The sequence below is a fragment of the Stenella coeruleoalba genome (assembly GCF_951394435.1).
Source record: "Stenella coeruleoalba genome assembly, chromosome: 15".
Classification (NCBI taxonomy): Eukaryota; Metazoa; Chordata; class Mammalia; order Artiodactyla; family Delphinidae; genus Stenella; species Stenella coeruleoalba.
In genome coordinates this window covers 51994860-52019405 of record NC_137161.1, presented here as the reverse complement: position 1 = coordinate 52019405, position 24546 = coordinate 51994860, and the positions used below count along the sequence as shown (strand labels likewise).

The 24546-nt window shown below is 45.8% G+C and overlaps 2 protein-coding genes across 8 annotated transcripts in view; one reads left to right on the top strand and one right to left on the bottom strand.

Annotated features, from left to right (window-relative positions):
- The window catches only part of CLUAP1 (clusterin associated protein 1), a 46448-nt gene extending 34371 nt beyond the window's left edge, over nt 1–12077 (bottom strand). For 5 of the 7 annotated variants that reach the window (XM_079944320.1, XM_079944322.1, XM_079944326.1 and 2 more), the window contains exons 1-6: nt 11501–12077; nt 9029–9140; nt 8054–8138; nt 5682–5861; nt 2978–3073; nt 727–810 (exon numbers count right to left, since the gene is read on the bottom strand). In XM_079944320.1, the coding sequence (XP_079800446.1) occupies nt 727–810; nt 2978–3073; nt 5682–5861; nt 8054–8138; nt 9029–9140; nt 11501–11522 (579 nt within the window). In that variant the 5' untranslated portion in view covers nt 11523–12077. The other 2 variants (XM_079944321.1, XM_079944325.1) reach the window with 2 other exon arrangements.
- A 9792-nt stretch (nt 12078–21869) lies between these two features.
- On the top strand, nt 21870–24478 carry LOC307198486 (uncharacterized protein C16orf90 homolog; the record flags this gene model as incomplete). Its single annotated transcript, XM_079945457.1, is given in 5 exon segments — nt 21870–21922; nt 22174–22518; nt 22520–22539; nt 22933–23030; nt 23032–24478. Coding segments are annotated over 5 exon segments (576 nt in total). The 3' UTR covers nt 23092–24478.
- Between the last annotated feature and the right edge of the window lie 68 nt (nt 24479–24546).

Sequence of the window (24546 nt, the reverse complement as noted above, 5' to 3'; positions counted from 1 at the left end):
GTACAACTCACAGCAAATTCTTGTTTTATAACTATTCTTAATTTATGTAAGGCCCCCCTGTCTGTGTCTACTGAATAAAATGAATCTCTAATAATGACTGAATACCTACTATGTGCCACGCACTGTCATAATGAATGCTCACAAGGACCCTATGTGGTGGGCATTGCCATTCCTCCCATTTTATAGATGCGGAAAGTGAGACACAAAGAAGTTAAGTAACTTGCCTAAAATCACACAGAGGGATTCAAACCCAAGTAGTCTGAGTCCCCCTCACCTTCTGCTTTCCAAATGAATGATATAGGTGAGATAAGCAAATAACAACTGATCATGGGTAAGTAGTAAAGGATGATGATCATTCTATTTATACAGTGCTGTTTAAAGTTAAGAAAATCTGGAAATCATTTAAACGCCCAGCAGTGAGGAACTGGTTAAATCAAGTATGAAGAGTCCATAAAGTATTTACTAAAATTACTGCAGAATTTAAGAGAATTATTAAATTAATAAAACTGGCAAAATTTTAGCAACAGGAGAAATTGTTCATATTTGTAATGAGGGGGAAAATAACAGTAAGTCACCAACTATTCTAGAATGTGCTCTAAATTTTTCACCTCCCCACTAACCTGTCCCTTCTTTGTTATGAGGCCTGGCTTGTTCTGTCCTGTAGAGCCAGGAACTATTTTCCAGTCCCAGGCATAAAAACATTAAATAAAAGCGAAGTAATCTTACCAAAATATCTTTTATTGCAATTCTCATCACTTTTTCAGTCTCATTTATTTCCAGAGGTCTGGCAATTGCTTCTGTTCTCAGTTCCTATTGGAAACAATGAAGCGAAATTATTTTTTCAGAAGACGAATTCTCAAGACCAATCCCCCTGTCTAGATACGGCTTATGGACTGGTTCTCAAAAGCTTCATTACTATGTGGGTCTCTGATGCAAAAGCACTCCCGCCATCACCTCCTCCAAGTATCTTCTGTAATCCTCTGGCCAGCCTGGCCTCTCTCCAGTGCTCAAGGTCCCCTTCTCCAGCCACAGGCCCGCTGTACCCTAACACCATAGGAACCTGAACTCACCATCCAGAATCTTTTCTCCAAAATTTGCTTCTTTTACTTGCATTCCATTCAGGTGACCCCAAACCAAGTGCAGCTCAACTTGCTGTCTGAACCCACTGCCAGCCTGTACAATCTTCTTTGTGATCACATCCCTCTAAGTTGCCCATTACTGACAACTGTAACTAATGAGAAGAATCAGCTCGGCCCTGCCCCAGCACTAACCACTAACCATCAAGGGAGGCATCTGTGCCTATCATATCAGTATTGGAAATTTCCGAAACATGGGACTTCACTGCAGATGCAGTTATGGGGGTCCTGGAGCACTTTATCAAATCCTGTCTTGTGCTTCCTTTATTCCACAGTGTACATTACCTCCCCCATAGTGGAAAACTACTGAGGGCAGGGACCATGACTTACTCAAGGACACAGAGCACAGTGCCTTCCTTGCCTGTGGTTGGTGCTGGTCCTCAATGAATATTTTGTTGAGTGTATGAAAGACATATATAGGATAGGGGATCTTCCTAAGATCATGACTGTACACAGAATTTGAGAAGTCCTACATTCAGGGTCCCTTGGCTTCCATGGCAACAGTTCGGCCTCTGATTGCTCCATCAATTCATTACAGGACAGTACTAAAAGAGTCCCCGGGGAAATCCTGGTGAGCCTCACAATGAAGCCAGGGCTCTGCTGGCAAATAGCAAGTGACCAGCTCCTGTCTCTGGGACTGTGAGGAACACGTGTAGACATGTGCACTATAAACAGAAAACATGGAAAGCCGGGAGCTGCCTCACTGCTTATCTAAATTAGCTGTCAGACATTATGTCAGGCTTGTTCTGCCAACTACACTTCACCAGGTGGCAATATATCAAGAGCAGGGATGGTGAGCTAGCACCAAGTCCCCCGCTTCCAATCTGTTCCTAGGGCAGAAATGAAAAATACCATTACACTGTAGCAGCAATGCCAGAACACAGGCAAGGCAGTGAGAGAGCAGTCATGGATGATACACCTGATGGGAATGGAATGAACTAAGTGCAGTTAATTCAAAAACATTAGATATGAGCATGTATGCTTCAAATGTCATAAATCCTCCCAGGTAAGAATTAAACAGCACTCCATTTCTTCTCCAGCCAGTAGGTCCAAAACTCTGCTGCTCGTTGGAATCACCTGGAGATCTTTAAAAATCTGGCTCTCACCCCCAAACATTTTGATCCACTGGTATGGGGGATGACCTGGATGCTGGATGATTTAAAAAGCTCTATAGGAGCTCCAAGGGTGTTTTACGAACCCACTCTTCAACAGCTCCTTAAACACAGTGGACAGAGCATCCTCCTTGACTGGCATGGGCTAGAATAAGGACTGCAAATAAGTTTCAACTGTAACATCAACTTCAAATGATTGGTAGTGACTACCTAGATTAATGACTGGTTCCCAAACTCTGCTGTATGTTAGAACCACCCAGGAGACTTAAAACTCCCAGTGCCCAAGTCACATTTCGTACCAATGACATCAGCATGGAAGCCAGACATCAGTAGTTTGTAAAGATCCCCAGGTGATTCCACTGGGCCACAAGATTTGGGAACCACAGGCTCAGAAGAGCATTTTGTTGGGAAGAATGCCAAGGCTGAGTGTACCGGGGGAAAGCATCATGATCAATAAAGTCTGCCACGGGCACAAGGAGGAAAGTTTCAGCAACAGGCACATATTTGCCATTCCTGAACTAGATGTCAAAGGTATTAGAAACAGACCAGAGCCCACCAGAAGCACAAACAGCAGCAAACACCACACGTATATTACTTTCCCCCACAGTAGCTCATTTAATCAGGTACCGTTTAATGAAATCAAAAGAACAGAGAAAAACAGAATTGGAAAAGAAACCTTGGAAATCTGCTTAGCTAAGGAGGTAACTGAGTTATCTGAACACTGCTTACCCTCAACTCCACCTCCTTGCCCAGCAAGTCATACAGAGATGCTCCCTTGGAAGTGATTTCAGAAGCAAGCTGCCTGGCTGCTTTCAAATCTGCAATCTGGAAGGAAAATATCAAAAACAGAAACTTCAGTGACAGGTTTTTATTAGGCATTCAGAAAGAATCAATCTGTTCATATAGGTTCCCACCTCCAGTCAGGATACTTGACTTACTTGACTATAGAACACATTTTCCACAAGACACATATTTACATCCTGGAGAAGAGAGTTCCCAAAACATCAGTTTAGGAAACACTGATCTAAGTACAAATTAGACCAATTCCAGGCCACCTGAGAAACCCAAACGTCAGGTCAAATGTACTCTGCAACAAGGAGCTGTGGGGGTTGTGAACGTTGACACGCTTCCTATAATAAGGGACTCTGGCAGTGGTGGGGTGAGCAAAGGAGGGGCAACCTGAGGGACACATGCCTACCACAGAACCCTGATGCCCTATGTTTAACCCTCCCTGTCCCCTCATTCTCTGCCTTCAGGCTGCACTTCACTGGACTGCTGTGAGCTCAAATGAGCTCACCGGCATGAAGGCCTTACAAGCTCCCACAAGGCACTGCTGTGAAGATGATGATGATCTGGCCCTGGGCACAGCTTCTTTCTTAGGATCTACACGTCACACACTCTTCCATGAATACACTAAACTTCCAAAGAGCCCAAACATTTCCCAGCTCAGCTCCCTCTCCCTCTCCCCAAAACAACGAATTCCCACCCTCTTTCATTTTCAAACCACTGACAACTCTCACTCTTCGTTCACAGCTGGTGACTTCCTTCCCATTTCCTCAGTCCTCAGGACTCCTCTGGAATAGCTGCTTCCTCACCAGCAGCGAGTTCCCAGCTTCCTCTCTGGGAGTCCTCTCATCCGCCCCACTTCTCAGCACTGAAGTTCAGCAGAGTCCAGCCGCACACCACCCCCAACACCGGACCTCCCTTCCACGCACACTCCCCGCAAGCTTTCAGCTCTGATACCAAGATTAAAGCCATGAGCTGAGGTTTGACATCTCCACTTGGACACCTCATGGACGTCGCAAACATAACATGTCCTAAACCAAACTCCTCATCTTTCCTGCCAGATCTGCTCCTTCCAAACTCTTCTCCACTTCAGTAGACGGCAACTTCGTCCTTGCAGGAACTCACACCCAAAACTTTAGAGCCATGATATCTAATATCGTGCCCACTAGTCACGTGTGGCCATTTTCAATGTTAAACCATTCAAAATTTAATAAAACTTAAAACTCAGTTCCTTGGTTATGCTGGCAACACGTGGCTAGCGACTACCGTATCACATGGCAGAGATACAGAACACATCCACCAGTACGGAAGCGCTACCAGAGAGCTGCTTCAGGACCTTCCTTGTGCTGTCTGCTTTCTTCCAACCTACACCCAATCCATAAGACCTACCTTCAAAATATGCTCTAACCTCTGACCACTTCCTCCCAGTGAGGATCTGGCTCCTGTGTATGGTTTTTCAGGCCTGACCACAGGCAATCCTGGAGGCTTTACCTGGCAGGCCTCCTGGGGAAAGCTGTGCTCGAACACCAGTGCCCTGCAGTCTCTGAAGAGAGTTGCAGTCAAGGAACCAGGCCCTCTGGCCAGTCATGTTCTCATAAAGACCTGCATTCCTAGGTCTCTTTATCTGAGGCCTTGGGTCCAGGTCCTCTTCAGTGCCTCTGCTGAGGCTTCCTTATTGGGGAAGGTGGGGCAAACACCTTCTCCCACACCTCAGGGGGCATTAAAACTGCCAAAGCAGTCTTATGAAACAGGGAGTTGACACTTCCTCTGGCTTTAGTCCCTTGCTTATACCACTGCAGTTAGTGATTAAAGACACAGCTTTCATGTTTGGCTTGTTGCTTTAATCGAGTCCTCCGACGCCTGGCAGCTCACTCTCTCCCCAAGCTCAGCTGAGCACCTGACGGCCACTCTGCTCAAAGGCGCTGTCACCTCCTGCTTTCTAACAGGTCTCTGGGCTTCCACCTTTTTTCCCCCTTCAGTCCGACTCAATCCAGCAGCCAGAGTGATCCTTTTAATATGAAGTTTCAAATCATGTACTTCTTTGTTCAAAACTCAACGATTTTCCACCTCAAAGTCTTGACAGTGGCTTTCCAGGGACCACAGGCCTGAGGCTGCCTCCCCTCCCAGCTCTCATCACATGGCCCCCTTGTGTTTCCTCAAACACACACAGCACACTTTTCCACTGAATGGTTTGCTCCTTCCCTCCTTCAGATCTCTGCTGAAACCGTCACCCAATCCCTGAGGCTGTCCTAGCCCTCTATTTAAGACACCTCCCCCGGCACCCCAGCCCCTTCCCTGCTTTACTATCCTCCACACATGCAGCCCATCTGACCTGTCACTCCTTCTGCTTTGCGGTTTACAGTCTGGCTCCCCCAACTGAGCCGCGGGAACAGAGGATTCCTGTCCTTGTTGTTCACGCCTGTATCCCCAGTGCCTGAAGAGTGCCTGGCAGATAGCAGCAGGCTTTCAATAAAAAGTTGAATTTATTGTCCCTCCTGCTTTGATCCAAATGCTGATGAGCACAAAACTAACAAATGGCCCTCAGTCAAGGAGTAAGGAAAGAAGTGATGCTGTATTGATATAGCCCATTTCAGTGTTTGAGAAATAAACATTCCATCCCTCACTACAAGCCTTGCATTGTCCTTACCTTTGAGCTAAGGTCAAACTTGAATTTGCTGATATCTTCCTCTCCTATTTTAGAGTCCTCCATACCTTTGGTCTTCATAGCATTATAAAGGACAGAGGTGATCTTCAATAGTTCTTTCACTGCATACCCGTCTGCTTGATAAAGCTTCTTAGTATTGAGTTTTATATGTGCCTTAGTGGCCTATTTTCAGATAAAAAAAAAAAGTTTAAGACCCATTCCACGTAAAATCTAAACCAAATTCCATGTAGGTCATTTGAAAATGTCACTGCCAACAATAGGGATATAACCAAATCATTTTAAGAATCAAACTTTCAAGTTACTCATATATTGCGAGTGGGTATGTTGACTGATACAATCTTGATGGAGAGCAATTTGGTAAATGACAACAAAATTAATTACAAATGCATATGTCCTTTGGCCCAGCAATCCCAATCCTAAGAACTTACGCTAGGGATATACATATTCACAAACAAAATGATGTATATAGGTTATTTGTTACAGCATTGCTTCTAAGAACAAAAGTTACTAACAACCTAAATGCCTACCTGTATAAATTACATAAGTTATGGTATAAACTTGCAAGCAATACTACTCAGGTGTAAGAGAGGATAAAGAAACTCTATGTGTATTTGAAAAGTTCTCCAAAATGTACTGTTATATGAAGACAAGATTCTAAATGGTGGTGTGCAGTATGCCACCATTTGTGTAAGAGGAAGGAAAAGGAATATACAGTCTATTTGCTTAATTATGCCTAAAGAAACTCTGAAAGATATTAAGAATAGTGATCACTGGGAATGGAACTGGGCTGATGGCAAACAGAATAAAAGTCATTTTACTCTATATTGTTTCATGATTTAAAAAAATTTTTGAACCATAAAATATATTACCTATTCAAAAATAAGTAAATAAAATTCTTTTTTAAAATCTGCATGCTATTTAATTTCCATTAGAAAAATATTATCTATATAAAATTTTGGTCCAGTTTCTTCTCCTTTAGCTCTACTAGGTTTGAATACTTAAATACTTTAATTTTACTCAAGTAAAAGCAGGATCATATATGACATGAAAAATAAATATTTCACATCATTAAACTAATCGGGTTTAATTAGGTGTGCTCTTTATTATTTCTCAGGAATAGTAACTCATCTTTCCTGTATGTTACTTCCCTTTACTTTTATTTATCTGAGTAACTATGTAATGCATGTCTCTTTTCCCACGTCCAGTAATACGAGTGTTATGTAAGCATAATTTGTAATGTCAATAACTAGATTCATCATTAATCTTCAATTTATGTTCAATTCTCCTTATTATATGGTATTTCCATAATAATTTCAGATATTTCAGTCAACCTTACACTTTGCAACAAAGATTGTAAAAATTAAGATGTTAATTTTAAAACATTTTTAAAATTCCAGACTAAATAACCCTGGGCCCACTTAAAGTGATGCTGTCACAAGATGTCCTGGAACAGCTACTGCTTCAATTTCAACACGGCCTCCTTTGGGCAAAGCAGCAACCTGGTAAGCAGCTCTCACAGGAAAACTACTCTGGAAATATTGCCTGTAGATGTCATTGACAGTATGTCAGCCAGCAAAACAGTTGTTTTTATCACATTCGTGAACTCACAGCCTACTGCTTTCAGAATTTCACCCATGTTTGTAAGAGCCTGTTTAGACTCTTCTGCCACCCCTCCTGGCACAAGCTGTCCATTTGCAGGGTCCATGCCTAGCTGTCCTGAAACGTAAATGGTCCTGCAACTAACACAGCCTGACTGTAGGGACCAATGGCCGCTGGGGCATGGGACTCTAAATTTCTTAACAAATAATAAATTAAAAACAAAAAACCCAGAAAACTTTGTTGGTAAAATGGCTCCACAGAAATCTGGTAATGGAGTGTGTTTAGAAATCTGGAACTTCCCTGGTGGCCCAGTGGTTAAGAATCCACCCGCCAATGCAGGGGACATGGGTTTGATCCCTGGTCCGGGAAGATCCCACATGCCACGGAGCAACTAAGCCCATGTACCACAACTACTGAGCCTGCACCCTAGAGCCCACAAGCCACAACTACTGAGCCCGTGTGCCACAACTACTGAAGCCTGCGCACCTAGAGCCTGTGTTCCGCAACAAGAGAAGCTACAGCGATGAGAAGCCTGCGCACTGCAACAAACAGTAGCCCCCGCTCGCCACAACTAGAGAAAGCCTGCGCAGCAACAAAGACCCAACGCAGCCAAAGATAAAAGTAATTAATTAATTTTTTAAAAAATAGAAGGAGAAAGTACTTTTAAAAAAGAAATCTGAAAGCAGCTCTAACTAGGCTTCATCTCCTTCTAATGTATTTAATTTTACAACTCCATCAAAAAACTGTGAACCAACCATGAACTGGGCAATTGCCTTAATGAAGAAAACTCGGTCTTGTTCAGTCTCAACATCAGAAGGGATGTCAGTCTGAGGTTCATACCTATTGCAGAGAGAGAGAGAGAGAAGACACAAGGTAATTAAGTATAAAGTTCACAAAAGAGAAGGTAAAGCAACTGAGAGGACAGTGGATCTGTAACAGGAAGCTCTGAGTCCCCAGCTAAGGCAGTAAGAGTAAGAAAGGCTTCAGAAGCAACACAAAATACCAAACATTCAAGAGAACAAATCTTCACCTAAAAATACGTTTAACAAATTTCAAAAATCAAATTCGGGGCTCAGCTTACAAAATTAAATCTATCTCAGACTGTAAAGTTCCATTAAAATAATCAGAACTATTACTCTGGTTGCCTGCCCTTGACCCAGTGGAGTTCCTTTCTTCGAGTAACTGATGACACACCGGGGTCAACAGACGGCAGCCCTTGGCCTCTTCCTGAACAGCCCGCAAACTAAAAAGGGTTTTTACATTTTTCAAAGGTTATAAAAAAAATAAGGAAGAATACATGACAGAGATCTTATGTAGCTTGCAATGCCTGAAATATTGACTATCTCCTTAGCAAAAAAGTTTGCCAACCCTGAGTCAGATTAGATTTTTCACACAAAATGAAATCTAAATTATTTCCAAGCCAGGTACTCAGCAGAATGTGTGAGGAGGTCCTGTCACTCCCTGATGAAGGTGAGGGAATGAAGAAGAATGCGGACCAGCACCCCTGTGTCGGCTTCCTACTGAGAAACGTTCTCCTTTTACCGCTGCCTGGTACACTCCCTTCTCCCACAGCATTCTTTAAACTCAACTGATTTTTAACAGGTTACAACCAAGTCTGTCAAATTTTATTGAACTTTTCCTTTTGCTACACAAAAGCATCCTGTTTCTAGGTAGCTAATGAATAACATCTCATATACATTCTTAAGACCTCAGTAAAGTGCAGTTCTAACCTTTTCACAAGCCAGAGAAGCACTTCAGATACAAGTCCAAAATTTGGTGTGCGGAAATTTTCCATAGAAATATGTCGAGGGTATCCCAAGGCTCTCATCATCTCTGTAAAGTCTGTTCAAGGTAAAACACAATGTAGTCAGTTCTTCGTCAAACAGCAACGACTTATGAATGCAGACACTTTGCTTTCTCTTCTTACTCCCAACCTACTGACACTTTTATGGACTATTTATCAACTCTCTAAGAAGGAAAGAAAAAAAGGGATAAAAGTTAAAATACCTAATCTGCTTCCTGAAAAACATGTATTTAAATTCAATGGGAGAAGAGGAAACTGTACATTGAAATGGGGTTTAGGGATTGGCTGTGAATTTAATTTCTCTCTTGGATACCTCATTTATCTCTTGGATATCTTTCTCTTTACCACTCAAAATGAGAATTACCTGGTCACGGTTTAAATTTTAACCGTGGGTTTTTGGGGGGGGGGTGTGTGTGATGGTGGTAGGGTGAAGTTTTGTGTGTTATTTCTGTGTTTTTTGTGTTATTTCTGAGTTGACTTTTTTTCCCACTGGGCATATAGGACCTTAATAACACAAAATTTAAACATTAGTTGCATTGTATTTAGAGAAATCTTCAAGAAAATGATTGAACTATTGAGCAATATTTAGATGTATTATGAGACAGACTAAGAAACAGTAATACTAATACATGTTGATACCAGATGCTGCAGTCACTAAGCTTTAAGCAAGACTTGGAAATAAAACATCTTTTTAGTTCCCACGATGTGCTAAGACCTGTATTCAGTGTGCTTCTGGCTAAATAATGTCTGTCTTCACTCTTCTTGAAGGTGGATATTCAAGATGTCCCAATGACATTCACAAATAAGCTACTTGGGCCTTGGAGATTAGTCTGGATTTCACAAGACAACAGAAGAGAAAGCATAAGCAGAGGAAAGAGAAGCAGAGGGCCTCTGTTGCTGTTTTGGGGGATATTTAAATAGAGCAATGGAAAATAAAGCAGCAGCCTTCCCATCACACAGTAAGCCCTAAACACTTCTTGCCGCTAAGTAGCAGTGCAGTTCTGTTAATTCTACAGTATTACTGTTAAAATGGAGACAATCTGAATAAAAATCTTACCATGAATTGCATAATGTACAGCATTCATTTAAGGTCAAAATGCTCAGAAATCCCCTTCTTGTACACTTTAACCAACACAACTCCATTCAACATCCCCTAGCACAAGGCTGGCCTCCCTCAACTATGAGGAAGGAGAAACTTGTCTCCACAACACAAGGTCACCAAGAACCTCCAACTCCCAGAGGGCACAGATTCACACAATAGTGCTAATAGGCATCAATAAAATGTGATGCCTCTTCCTATATATTTCCATTATAGAAAAAAGAGCAATTCACAACTGAAAGGAGTAATCTTTAATGGGGAAATTTCAGGCACCAGCAATTGTTAGAAAATTGGCCTTAAAGAGGCCCCTCAGATCACACCAAATCGGCAATCACCTGCTACACCTATGCAGGTGGAGCCAGTTGGCTGAACTGCTTCAGATTCAGAAAATGAAAGCGTATAAAAGGCAAGAGATTCCTTCACACAGTCCTACCTTTTGATCCTCGTTTCCACCCAGTTCTAGCTGTGTGACCTAAAGCAAACTACTTTACCTCTCTGCCTCAAAGTATTTCATCCAGAAACTTATACAAACCACCTTACTGTTACAGTGAGAACTAAAATAAAATATTGAATGTAAAATGTTTGGTGTGTAACAGGTGTCCCCCAAAGTAGTAGTAACTAATTCTCTTTTCCCCATTCTTCCTATACCCCACCCTCCTAGCAAAGGCACTTGGATTCCCTTCTCCTCACCAGCCCCTTTAGAAAAGATGCAAGCTTTGGAGGTTAGACAACCTGATTTCACACTTCAGCGCCAGCTCTTACCACCTGTGTCCCCTGACCTGACCTCTCTCTGCCCAGTTCCTCATCTCTAAACACAGGTGCACAGTTGTTCAGAGGAGTGAATGAAACGATGAACACACATAAGACAGTAACTACCTGGCAGATCATAAAAACTCGAAAAAACGGAAGCCTCAATTATTATTCACCAGCCCCCTCCTCGGTTGTTGTTCGTTTCCCGGAGCTCTAAGCTAACCCAACTCAAAAACGGTCTCTGCGTTTTCCAATACAGTAGCGAACAGACCCATAAGTCAATTAAAGTTAAATAAAATTAAAGCTTCGGTTCCTCAGCCGCACTAGCCGCATACACATACACAACCTCCCATCATCGCAGAAAGGGCTATGAGACAGGGCTGGGGCGCTCAGCCTGGGGGGCGGCGGGCCAGGGGCGCCCCCGAGCCGCAGAGGCCCGGGAGGGGGCTCCAGCGCGAGAGCCTCAGCGGGGCTCAGACAGGGAACCCGGCGGGCCGGAGCCCCGAGTCTCGGGAGGACCGCAGGTCACAGGAGTCAGGGTTGCCTTACTGCGGAGGTCCCGGAAAGACATGGCGCCCTGGTCCTCAGGATCCCGGAGTCTCCGCCGCTTGCCCCTCAGCACTCATGGGTTTCTATGGCAATGCACGGAGCCCTCTACGGCGCGCAGCCGGGGCCAAACAGGACTGGAGGCGAAAAGGCCGGGCTGTGTGCGCATGCTCCATGCGCACCAGAGAAAGGGCAGCCGGCAGGGGACGTCCCGCGACGCTGAGGGAGGGGGCGTGGGGTCCCGCCCCGCCTGGCGGCCGGGCCCACTTTACACAGTTTGCAGACGTTTGGCACTGGCTGACATGTCCTGAGGACCTACTAAGTGCCTGACGCTGTGCGAGGCACCCTACGTACTACTTCTCATTTCCTCCTAAACTCCTCTAGAAAGAATGTACATAATATCACGAAGCCGGGTCTCCAGCCTGGGTCCTGTGCCCAGCACACTTCTCTCTGGCATGTGTAAAATGGCTGGCCGCGCCCGCGTCCGAAACCCGCAAGAAGCGCCTGCAGCGTGAAGCAGTTGAGGCCACAGATTGCGAGTCGCAGGCAGGCGCTGACAGCGGGGCGGCGAGAGCAGGCCCGACAGCCATCTGCGCGTGCGCAGCCGTCTCGATCTTCACAACAGGCCGGAAACTGACCCGGGTCTTCGCGCGCCGGCGGTTGTCCTGGCAACCGTGAACTCTGGCAGCTGGAGCTGTAGTTTCTCCTGGTGGAGGGAGGGGGCAGCTCCGGGGTGAGGACCGCGCCCAACATGTGGCCAGATGAGCTGTGATCTAACTTGGGAGTCTTCTCTACTGGGCTGCCACGGTTGGGGATAGGTGACAGCAAGGGCTGGGGAGGCGAAGTGAGCTGAGCCCAGAAGGGTAGGCGAAGACGAGGGACTACACCCGCGGGACGCCCTCCGCCCCTGCACTGGTTTTGGCGAAGTAACAGACACATAAAGGCACGGGACCTCAAAGAGAGTCCCGAAATAGACCCACATATACATGGTCATTAGAACAAAGATGGTAAAGCCCTCTAGTGGAGAAAGAATAATCTTTCAGCAAATGGTTTTGGAACAGTTGGAAATGCAAGTAAGTGAACCTCCACCCTTGCCTAAGAGTAAAACCTAAAAACTATTGGGTTAGCCAAAAAGTTCGTTAATATCGCACATAAAAACCGGAATGAACTTTTTGGCCAACCGAATATAACTTTTCCAGAAGAAAACTTATGGGGAAAACTTTCTGACTGGGTTAAACAAGAGTTCTTAGATATACCAAAAGTATCATCCTCTTTAAAAATGTTTTTTGATAAATTGCACCTCATCAAAATTTAAAACTGCTCTTCAATACACTAAGAACATGAAAAGATAATCCAGAGTCTAGAAAAATAAATTCACAAAACACATCTGATAAAAAGCCTTCTATCCAAAATACATAACACTCTCAAAACTCAGTAAAAAAAACCCATCCAGTTAGAAAGTAGAAAAAGGAACTTCCCTGGTGGTCCAGTGGTTAAGACTCCAAGCTTCCACTGCAGGCAGTATGGGTTCCATTCCTGGTTCAGGAACTAAGATCCTGCATGCCACACGGCCCAGTCAAAAATTGTTTCAAAAAAATTAAAGACAAGAAAGTAGACAAAAAACTTAAAACAGATACTTCACAAGGGAAGATGTGGCAAATGTCAACAAAAAAAATTAATCAATAGTCAATCTAAGAAATGCATAGTTTATTCGGGCCAGCCTGAGGATTATAATCAGGGAGACAGTCTTTCAGAAAGCTCTGAGGATGTTCCAAAGAGGAAAGGGGGAGGCTAGTATGTAGTGATTTTGACTAAGGGGTAGGTGCAGTCAAGCATACATCTTGGTAGAAGGTTACTGCTATTCACGAGGAGCAGATATCTTAGTTAATGGTTGTAGAGCTTTTCTTTTTTTTTTTTTGCGGTACGCGGGCCTCTCACTGTTGTGGCCTCTCCCGTTGTGGAGCACAGTTTCCGCACGCACAGGCTCAGCGGCCATGGCTCACGGGCCCAGCCACTCCGCGGCATGTGGGATCTTCCCAGACCGGGGCACGAACCCGTGTCCCCTGCATCGGCAGGCGGACTCTCAACCACTGCGCCACCAGGAAGCCCTGTAGTGCTTTTCTAAGTATGGGAAGATGCAAGAAACTGAGTTCATAAAATTTTCTCCCGAAAATATCTGAGAGCTAGTTCTGCCAGTTTTCCCAGAGCACAAAATGCCTCATCCTGATATTGGCCCTGAATTTCTTTCAGGGTGTGTTGTAAATCAGTGACTGTAGTGACTAATGACTCAATTCTTGTAGAATTGGATGGTGAGCAACATTCTTTGTTTTACAATCTCCTCCTTTTCCATCTTAATTTCTACCACGGTTTAGGAAGCATATCATGACCAGTTTGTCCCACGGCTCTAGGAATGCTCATACCCAGGTCAAGCAAGGATTTCATTGATAGGCCACGCAATGTGCTATCACTGGACTGTTAACAGTAGCCAAAAGCCTCTGGACCACCTTGCCTGTCTTTCTAGTCTTTTATGGTCCAGGAAATGCTTCTCTCTTACTGCTTCTTCCCGTATCTAGAGTTACACTATTAATATCATCAATCTTGGAACTTCCCTAGTGGTCCGGTGGTTGGGACTCTGTGCTTTCACTGCCAAGGGCCTGGATTCAGTCCCTGGTCAGGGAACTAAGATCCTGCAAGCCACATGGTGTGGCCAAAAAAAGAAAAAAATCTTCAATGTTATAGAACTGTATATTTGATCAATTGTTTCAAGTAGCCTAGTCATTTTCATCAGAGGCTCAGTCACATATTCAGTAATACAAGAAACTATAATCTTGCAAAATAGACAGAATACAAGTAACATTAATAAGGTCCTAAGTAGGTATTTAAGCTAAGAACTTCCACTAGGTGTGGCCCAGTATCTCCCCAGATCATCTGACCCAGTGTGTTCTGCACCAATCGCTATCTTTAAGGGAAATGTTATATTGGCATTGCACACAAAGTTCACCAAAGATATCTGCATCATGACCCCTTACAAGATTGAGAAAGGAATGTTTTCTAAGGAGTTATATAACTGGCATCAGAAGAAGAAAAATTGAGCTTTATGGCTGAGCAGGTATTTCTGCTGCTGGGGAGGTCTGGTTAATGCATAATGCAGATACACAATGCACACTACAGGGGAGAGAGGAGGCCCAAATGGGCAGAAAAAAATTTATGTTTAAATCTTCTTGTCTTGCCTTAAAATATGAATTTTATTTCATTACAAATAGTAAGGAAAAGATGCTCAAGATTATTAGTCATTAGAGAAATGCATATTAAACCACAAGATATCACTACACAATTATTAGAATAGCTAAAACAACAAAAAACCACAAAAACCCTGACAGTGCCAAGGACTTGAAACGATGTGGAGCAAATTGGGCTTTCATACACTATTGGTGAGAATATGAAACGGTACATCCACTTTGAAAAAACAGTTGGTAGTTTCTTAATAAAGTTAAACATACACAACGTACAGCTCAGCAAGTCTCTCTCCCAGGTATCTGCCCAAGAGAAATAAAAACTTATGTTCACATAAAACTTATACATAAATGTTGAGAGCAGCTTTATAATTGCCCCAAACTGGAAACCACTCAAGTGCCCCTCAACTTATCAATGGATAAACACATTGTGGTACATTCACACAATGGATTACCACTCAGCAATTTTAAAAAAGCAAAGATCTAAAATACGCAAGGACAATGATGAATCTCCAATGTCTTATGCTAACTGGAAGAAGCCAGACTCAAAAGGCTTCGTACAAGGACTTGAGGACACAGTGGGAGGAGGGGAAGCTAGAACAAAGTGAGAGAGTAGCACTGACATATATACACTACCAAATGTAAAACGGATGGCTAGTGGGAAGCTGCTGCATGCCACAGCGAGATCAGCTCGATGCTTTGTGACGACCTAGAGGATTGGGATAGGGAGGGTGGGAGGGAGGCTCAAGAGGGAGGGGATATGGCGATATATGTATACATTCACTTTGTTGTACAGCAGAAACCAACACAACATTGTAAAGCAATTACACTCCAATAAAGATATTTAAAAAGGGCTTCCCTGGTGGTGCACTGGTTAAGAATCCGCCTGCCAATGCAGGGGACATGGATTCTAGCCCTGGTCCGGGAAGATTCCACATGCCGCGGAGCACTTAAGCCCGTGCGCCACAGCTACTGAGCCTGCGCTCTAGAGACCGCAAGCCACAACTACTGAAGCCCGCGCGCCCAGAGCCCATGCTCCGCAAGAAGAGAAGCCACCGCAATGAGAAGCCCGCACACCGCAACGAAGAGTAGCCCCCACTCACCGCAACTAGAGAAAGCCTGCACGCAGCAACGAAGACCCAACGCAGCCAAAAATGATAAATAAAATAAATTTATTTTAAAAAAAGGTTTCATACTGTACGATTCCATTTATGTGACAATCTGAATGAGATGAAAATATAGAGACATAAATCAGTGATTGCCAGGAAGAGTTGAGTGCAAAATAATTTTGGGGGTGATGAAACTGTTCTATATCTTGATTGTGGTGGTAATTACATGACAGTAGCTGTTTGTCAAAACTCATAGATCTGTGCACTAAAAAGGGTTAATTTTACCACATCTAAAATTGTATCTCTTGAGAATTCCCTGGGGGTCCAGTGGTTAGGACTGGGCGCTTTCACTGCCCTGTCGAACCTGGGGGCCAGGTTCTATCCCTAGTCGGGGAACTAAGATCCCACAAGATGCGTGGCATGGCGAATAGAATAGAATAAAATATTATATCACTAAGCATGACTAAAAACAAAAAAGCTTAAAAAAAAAAACTATCCAATGGCTTCCCATCGCTGTTCAAAGAAAACTCAGCCCTCTGAGCTGCGCCTGCTGTGCCTCCTCTGCTCCCTTCCCTCCATCTCCCCTCCCTGGCTTCCTGTTGAACACACCCACCTTCTTCCTGCTTTCTGGCCTTTGCACAAGTAGTTCGCTCTGTCCGGAGTGCTCTTCCCAAGTTCTTCAGGTCTTTGTGAAGAGGCCTCTTGGACCATCTGCACCAAAGCAGACCCTTCCCAGCCCCCTCCCTGTCATATCACCTTCTTTCATTTTCTTCGTAGTATGACCTGGAAACATCTCGCTTGCTTCTCTTCTGTGTCTCTGATCTGGACATGTATGCACCGTGGAAACAGATACCTTCTCTGTCCTACTCAACTCTCTCCCCAAGTCTACAATAGTATCTGGCACTACACAGGCTCTCAGAACATACATGTTGAGACTGAATGAGTGAGTCGGAGTACAATGCCTCACCCCAGTGAAGTGAAAGGTCTTTCAGGAAAGGCCACGTCCCCTGCCCTCCTCCCATGCTCTGTGCTGGCTGTGATGCCCAGTTCAGAGCTGACACAACAGGCTGCCTGAAGTCCACCAGATCTGGTGTAAGTTAGGGCAAACTGGTGTGCACAGGGCACCTAGTGCAGTCTCTAAAGCAGTCAGCTTTGTGACCTTGGGAAGTTACTCAACCTCTGGGGGACTTAGATTCTTCAATGTCACAGTTGAGGTTGTGATGCCTGACACACACAGTGGAGGCTGTGATGGGCAGACAGCACTTGACAACCACTGTAGCTGGCAGGGCATGGAGGGAGCACCGAGCCTCCTCCCTCGGTTTTTACATTTTTTAACAGCTTTTAAACATAAGATAAAATGCACATATTTAAAGTGTGCAATTTAATAAGCTTTGACAAGTGTATACACACAAGAAACCATTCCCACAATCAAGATAGAGAACACATCTGCCACCTGTTTTCCTGTGTCCCACCCCTTTGTAATGTCTACCTCCTGCCACTCCCTCTACCCCAGGCAACCATTCCTCTGCTTTCTGTCACTGTACACAGGTGTATTTCTCGGGTTTTATATAAATGGGATGACACAACATATTCTCCTTTTTGTCTGGCATCTTTTACTTGGCATAATTATTTTGAGACTCATCCAGGTTGTAGCCTGTATCAGTAATTCATCCCTTTTTACTGCTGAGTTGTATATCCATTGTATGGATACACCACAGTTTATTTACACATCACCTGTTCTGGGCATTTCCAGTTTGGGGCTAGTACAAATAAAGCTGGTATGAACATTCATGTAGAAATCCTTATAAAGACACATATGCTTTCTTTTCTCTTGAATAAATACCTATGAATGACATAGAGTCATAAGGCAAGTGAATGTTTAACTTTTTTTCTTTTTCAATGATTTTTTTTTTTTTTTTTTTGCTGTACGCAGGGCTCTCGCTGTTGTGGCCTCTCCCATTGTGGACCACAGGCTCCGGACGCGCAGGCTCAGCGGCCATGGCTCACGGGCCCAGCCGCTCCGCGGCATGTGGGATCCTCCGGGACCAGGGCACGAACCCGTGTCCCCTGCATCGGCAGGCGGACTCTCAACCACTGCGCCACCAGGGAAGCCCTTCGATAATTTTTTTAAAAAATAAATTAATTTTATTTTTGGCTGCGTTGGGTCTTCATTGAGGCATGCGGGTTTTCTCTAGTTGCGGCGAGTAGGGGCTACTCTTTGTTGTGGTGCGCTGGCTTCTCATTGCAGTGGCTTCTCTTGTTGCGGAGGACAGGCCGTAGGCGCGTGGGCTTTAGTGGTTGTGGCTTGCGGGCTCTAGGGCGCAGGCTCAGTAGTTGTGGCACACAGGCTTAGCAGCTCCGCAGCATGTGGGATCTTCCCAGACCAGGGCTCGAACCCGTGTCCCCTGCATTGGCAGGCAGATTCTTAACCACTGTGCCACCAGGGAAGCCCTTCAATGGACTTTTGCTTTTAGAACAGTTTTAGACTTCCAAAGGAGTTTCAAAGATAGTACAGAGTTCCCGTATATTCCATCTCTCCCTCACCCCCGCCATTGTTAACATCTTACATTAGTATGGTGCATTTGCCTGATGAACCAATACTGATACATTATTATTAACTAAAGTTCAGATTTCCTCATTTCTAACCTACTGTCCTTTTCCTGTTCTATGATTTGATTCAGGACACAGCATTACATTTAGTCATCATGTCTTCTTAGGTTTCTCTAGACTGTGACAGTTCCTCAAACTTTCCTTGTTTTTGATGACCTTGATAGTTTTAAGTGGTGCTGGTCATTTACTTATTTTTATTGTGATAAAATATACAGAACATAAAATTTGCCCTTATAAGTGTACAATTCGGTAGCATTAAATACATTTGAAATGTTCAACCACCATCTCTATTTAGTTCCAAAATAGTTTAATCACCCCCAAAAGAAATGTCACACCAACTAAGCAGTCTCTCCCCATTTCTCCTTCCCCATAACCCCTGGTAATCACTAACCTGCTTTCTGTCACTTTGGATTTATTCATTCTGCATATTTCGTATAAACAGAATCATAAAATATGTGGCATTTTGCATCTGGCTTCTACCACGGAACATTATGTTTCTGAGGTTCATCCATGTTGCCCTGTGTATCAGTACTTCATTATTTTTACAGCTGAATAATATTTCCCTGTATGGACAGACTACAATTTGTTTATCCATCCATTAGCTGATGGACTTCTGGGTTGTTTCTACTCTTTGGTTACTATAAATAATGCTGTTATAAATATTTGTGTACAAGTATTTATTTAAATACCCGTTTTCAACTTTTTTTTTTTTTTTTTTTTTTTTGCGGTACGCGGGCCTCTCACTGTTGTGGCCTCTCCCGTTGCGGACCACAGGCTCCAGACATGCAGGCTCAGCAGCCATGGCTCACGGTCCTAGCCGCTCCACGGCATGTGGGATCTTCCTGGACCGGGGCACGAACCCGCGTACCCTGCATCGGCAGGCAGACTCTCAACCACTGCGCCACCAGGGAAGCCCTGTTTTCAACTCTTTTGGGTATATACCTAGGAGTGAAATTGCTAGGTCATATGGTAGTTCTACGTTTAACTTGTTGAGGAACTGCCAAGCTGTTCTCCCTAGTGGCTGTACCATTTTCCATTCCCACCAGCAGTATAAGCAGGTTTCAATTTCTCTACATCCTCATTAACACTTATCTTCTGGGGGGTTGTTTGTTTGTTTGGTTGGTTTTTTAAATTATAGCCAGCCTCATGTGTGAGAGGTAGTGTCTCACTGTGGTTTACTTTTTATAATTTTTAAAAATATTTATTTTTGGCTGCATTGGGTCTTCGTTGCTACACACAGGCTTTCTCTAGTTGTGGCGAGTGGGGGCTGCTCTTTGCTGTAGTGCATGGGCCCCTCATTACAGTGGCTTATCTTTGTCACGCAGCACAGGCTCTAGGCGGGTGGGCCTCAGTAGTTGTTGCACTTGGGCTCAGCAGTTGTGGTTCGCGGGCTCCAGAGTGTAGGCTCAGTAGTTGTGGCACACAGGCCTAGTTGCTCCACGGCATGTGGGATCCTCCTGGACGAGGGCTCGAACCTGTGTCCCCTGCATTGGCAGGCAGATTCTTAACCACTGCGCCACCAGGGAAGTCCCTCACTGTGGTTTAAATTTGCATTTCTCTAATGACTAAATACGTTGAACATGTTTTCATGTGCTTGTTGACTCTTTGTATATCTTCTCTGGGGAAATATCTATTCAAGTTCTTCACCCATTTTTAAATTGGGTTGTTTGTCTTTTTGTTGTTGACTTGTAAGAGCTCTTTATGTGTTCTAGATACTACACTCTAATCAGATATATGATTTGCAAATGTTTTCTCTCATTCTGTAGGCTGTCTTTTCACTTCTTGACATTGTCTTTTGCAACACAAAAGTTTTCAACTTTTATGAAGTCCAATTTACCTATTTTTTCTTTTGTTGCTTGTGCTTTTGTTGTCATATCTAAGAATCCATTATCAAATCCATGGTGATGAGGATTTCTTCAAAGAGTTTTCTTTGAGTTAATTTTTGTATATGGTGTGAGGTAGGGGTCCAGCTTCATTCTTCATTTGTATCTTTTGAACATCTAGTTGTCCCAGCACCATTTGTTGAAGAGACTATTATTTTCCCTATGGAATAGTCTTGGCGATCTGTTGAAAATAAATTGTCCAGAGATGTATGAAATTATTCGGGGCTCTCTATTCTATTCCATTAGTCTGGATGTCTAGCCTTATACCAGTTCCACAGTTATGGTTACTGTAGCATTCTTTGCAATAAGTTTTGAAATCGGAAATCTTGAGTCTTCAAACTTTTTAAGATTGTTTTTGGCTTTTGGGCTCCCTTGTAATTCCACATGAATTTTAGGATCAGTTTTCCTGTTTCTGCCTACAAGGCCATTGAGATTTTGATAAGAATTGCATTGAATCTACAGATCACTTTGGGAAGGACTGTTGTCTTAACAATATTAAGTCTTCAAACCATGAACAGGATCTTTTTCCATTTATTTAAGTTTTTTTTTCCCAGCAATGTTTTCTAGTTTTCAGTGTTGTCTTGTACCTCCAAGGTTAATTTTATTCCTGTTTTATTTTTTTTGCTCTTTGCTACTGTATAGAAATACAGTTAATTTTGCATGTTGATCTTGTATCCTGAGACGTTGCTGAATCTTATTAGCTCCGATAGTTTTATTAGCTCAAATAGTTTTTTTTAGTGTGAATTAATTTTTTTCTCTGTATAAGATCATGTCATCTGTGAATAGAGAATTGAAGGTTTAACTTTTTAAGAAACTGTTTCCCAAATTGGTGGTACCATTTTACATTCCCCCAGCAACATATGAGAGTTCCAGTTCCTCCAAAGCCTTCCTTACACTTAGTATGATCCCACAGTACCCCATCATCTACTTATGGGAAAATGGACAGAAAAATTAAGGGACCTATCCAGTCACCCAATACCACCTTCTCAGCATGCTCAAAGCACTGACCCAGATCTCACCAAGTCTGCATCCCTAAACCTTCATTTTCCACCCATGGATTAGGAAACTGATATCCCAAGCAGTCACCCCTGGGAGTGACTCCTCAGCCTGCAAGAGCTGAATGTTTGGCAGGCCTGTCCCAAGCCAGAGCGACCAGGGACCTCCCCTAAGGTTCTTCCCCCTTCCCTTGTCCTCCTCCCACCCTGCCCCTGCCCTTGAGCATCATCCTCTCCCAAACTCAGGGATCTGGGAAACCGGAAGTCTTCCCTGTGACATCACAGAGCTGGTTGCCAAGGGAGACCTGCAGATCCATCCCCTAGGCAGGGGAGAGCACAGTCCTGCTGCACAGGAGACCCGGCTGCCCCTCCCCCACCTGGCTGGCCCTCCATGGAAGCCTTGGTCTGTGCGTTCTCTCAGCTGCACATAAGAGAAGGTGCCAGGCTGTGGGGAGGAGTGGCAGGAGAGATGCCCTCCTGTCCTGACCTGGGCCCAAAGCCACCAGGGTGGCCTCAGGGACATGCAATCTTGGGAGAGGGGAATGGCCACCAGTCCAGGCCATGTGACCCTGGGCACCAGAATGCTCTCTCTAGGGTAGGGGGCAAAAAGGGGTGACAGAAAGAGCCTGCAGTCCTGAAAGAGATCTTGGTGCCAAGACTCAGGCTTCTCAGCCCTCCCTGTTGGTTGGGAGGGAGAAGGAGTGCTTTGTTGGGTGAGGGAGGTGGGAGACAGGGGGCGGAGTCCATCTGACAGACAGGTAAGCTGAGGCTCCGCAGGCCAGGGGTGGAGCCCATCACATAAGCATGTGACTACACTGTCCCCTCACGGCCGCTGTGGCCCACCAGCCACCAATCTCCTGCTCTCCCCTCCACAGATGCAGTGAGCTGGGCCCGAGGACGCACCAGTCACCCCAACATGCCACCCAATATCTATGTGGGGGGGCTGGGGGCCCAGCAGCAGCAGTGCCCCAGTGCCCAGGGAAGCAAGCCCAAGAACTTGCACCACCTCCGGGGCCTGGCTCTCTACCTGCCAGGCCACATGCATTCTGCCGGCCAGTGTGAAAGCCATTGGCTGAGCCAGCTCATGGCTGGGGGCTGCCTCCCACAACCCGAGGGCACAGTCTGGTCCCTGGACTTACCACAGGGGGCTCTGGGACCAGGTAACAGTCACCACTCAGCCCTTCTGGAAGCTCGACAGCCTGGGAAATACAGGTGAGCACCTGTCCAGGTGACGCAGGGCTGAGGACAGGAGGGGAAGACCCCGGGCAGGGTTGGGCTGGGCACTCAGATGGACCCAGGTGGCCCCTCTCCACTCCCAATCCTCCTGGGTACCTGTCCCAGCTCTACATTTGATGAGGGACCTTGGACTGCTCTCCCCCGCTGGCCAGGTCTGTTTCCCCATTTGTAAAATGAGGGGTTCATGTTAGAGAAGGGTCCTTTCAGTTTGAAACGTGTTTCCCTCTTCCTCCTCCCCTCCCAGGTTTTAAGGAGAACTGCCCCCTTCCCTCTGGTTTTGAAGGATGCCAGGTTCACGGGGGTCATAGGATGGGCTGGCAGCCTCCCCGAGGTCCCTCCAAGTGACTCCTCTACCCCCGCTTTCCTCAGCTTCCAGTTCCAGCATGGACCCAGCCAAGGGTGCCCCCTCCCAGCCCGGTGCCCCTGAAGGCTTGGGGCTCAGGCCTAAGAGATCCTGGGTGGGCCTCAGAGGAATCCACATGTCCCTTGAGCAAGAGAACTCACTCTGGGGCTCTGGAGAGGCCATAGGGATCCAAGTGCCAGGGCTGGTTCTTCCAGCTCAGGACAGGAGGGGAAAGGATGGCCCAGGAGGAGGACACAGGTCCAGGCGGAAGGGCTCAGCCCCCACCAGTAGCATCCCCACACCGAGATGCCCAGCACCAGAGCCTAGGCCAGCCTTGGGAAAGCTCGAGGGTGGAAGGATGAGGAGGTCCTGCGGGAGGGACAGAAAGAAGCCTGGGCGTACCCTTGCAGCCTGCTCCAACTCAAGTCGGCCACTTGTACCTGGGAGGCTGGGCGGAGTGGAGAGTTGGGCTCCTGAGAGGCCGGGGAGCCTACAGGTCTAATCTCAATAAAAGCCAAGGCCTGCACCTTCTGTCCCTGGGTCTGTCTGTCATCAGGCCAATTCAGCCACAGAAATGGTCCCTCGGCACCTGTGTTCTGAGAGCAGAGTTCCATGTCGATCCTGGGGGAATCCGAGGTGCTCCCACCCTTAGTTGAGGAGGGAGCCATCCTCCTCTGGGTGGGACTCTGGGCAGGCTTCCTGGGTGGGCAGGGTCTCAGCAGGCCTAAGAGCAGGGCTTGGTGTTCTGGGTGGAGAGGGCAGAGGACAGAGAAAGTTAGGCCAAGTTTAGGGAGGGTGTCGGGAGGAGAGCAAGTTCCCAACCTGGGCAGACATTGGCTCTGACCCCATGCCGCCCCTCATTGAGGCCTTGGTTGAGTTCACCCTCCCTGGGGACCCCTGGCTGCCCTGACCCTCCAGGCAGAATGGGCACAGCCCTTCTCCCAGCTGGGCTAGACTCCAGGCACCCAGGCATGGGCTCCTCTGTATCAGGAGGTCTTAACCTCAGCCCTGTTGACATTTGGGGCTATGCCATTCTTTGTTTCGAGGGCTGTTCTGTGAGTTGCAGGATGTTCAGCAGCGACCCTGGCCTCCACTCACTAGATTCCAGTAGTGCCCTCCGCCCAGTGTGGCAACGAAAAACATCTCTGGAGAGTCTGAGGTCCCCTGGGGGGCAGAATCTCTTGGGCTGAGACCCCCTGCTCTACATCACTGGGCCTCAGCCTGTGGGGACAGATGGGAGAACCTGGGTTTGCCTCAGTGACCCTCACCATTTGGCTGATTTCCTGTCCTGGCAGCCTGGGTCAGGCAAGGGCTGACCTACTCGTCTCACAGGCTTCTGTCAGACCACACATGATGGTGTCAAGGGCATTCTGGACAGCAGGACAGCTGGGCTCCTTCCAGACATGGGGGAAAGCTCCCTCAGGTCCCTGCCCTTCCCCTGTACCCTGGTACAGCAGATTCTGGAGACCTTGGTCCCTGGGTGCTTTTCAGGTTGTTGTACGTGTGCATGCGGCCCTGGGTGGTGGCAGCTCCTAGTCCGGGCCACCAGCCTCAGGCCCTGTCCCATAGGAAGGGCCATCAGGGGGAGGCCCAGCCCTCAGGGAGCAGCGCACCCACGCTTTGGAGGGGTCCACACCTGG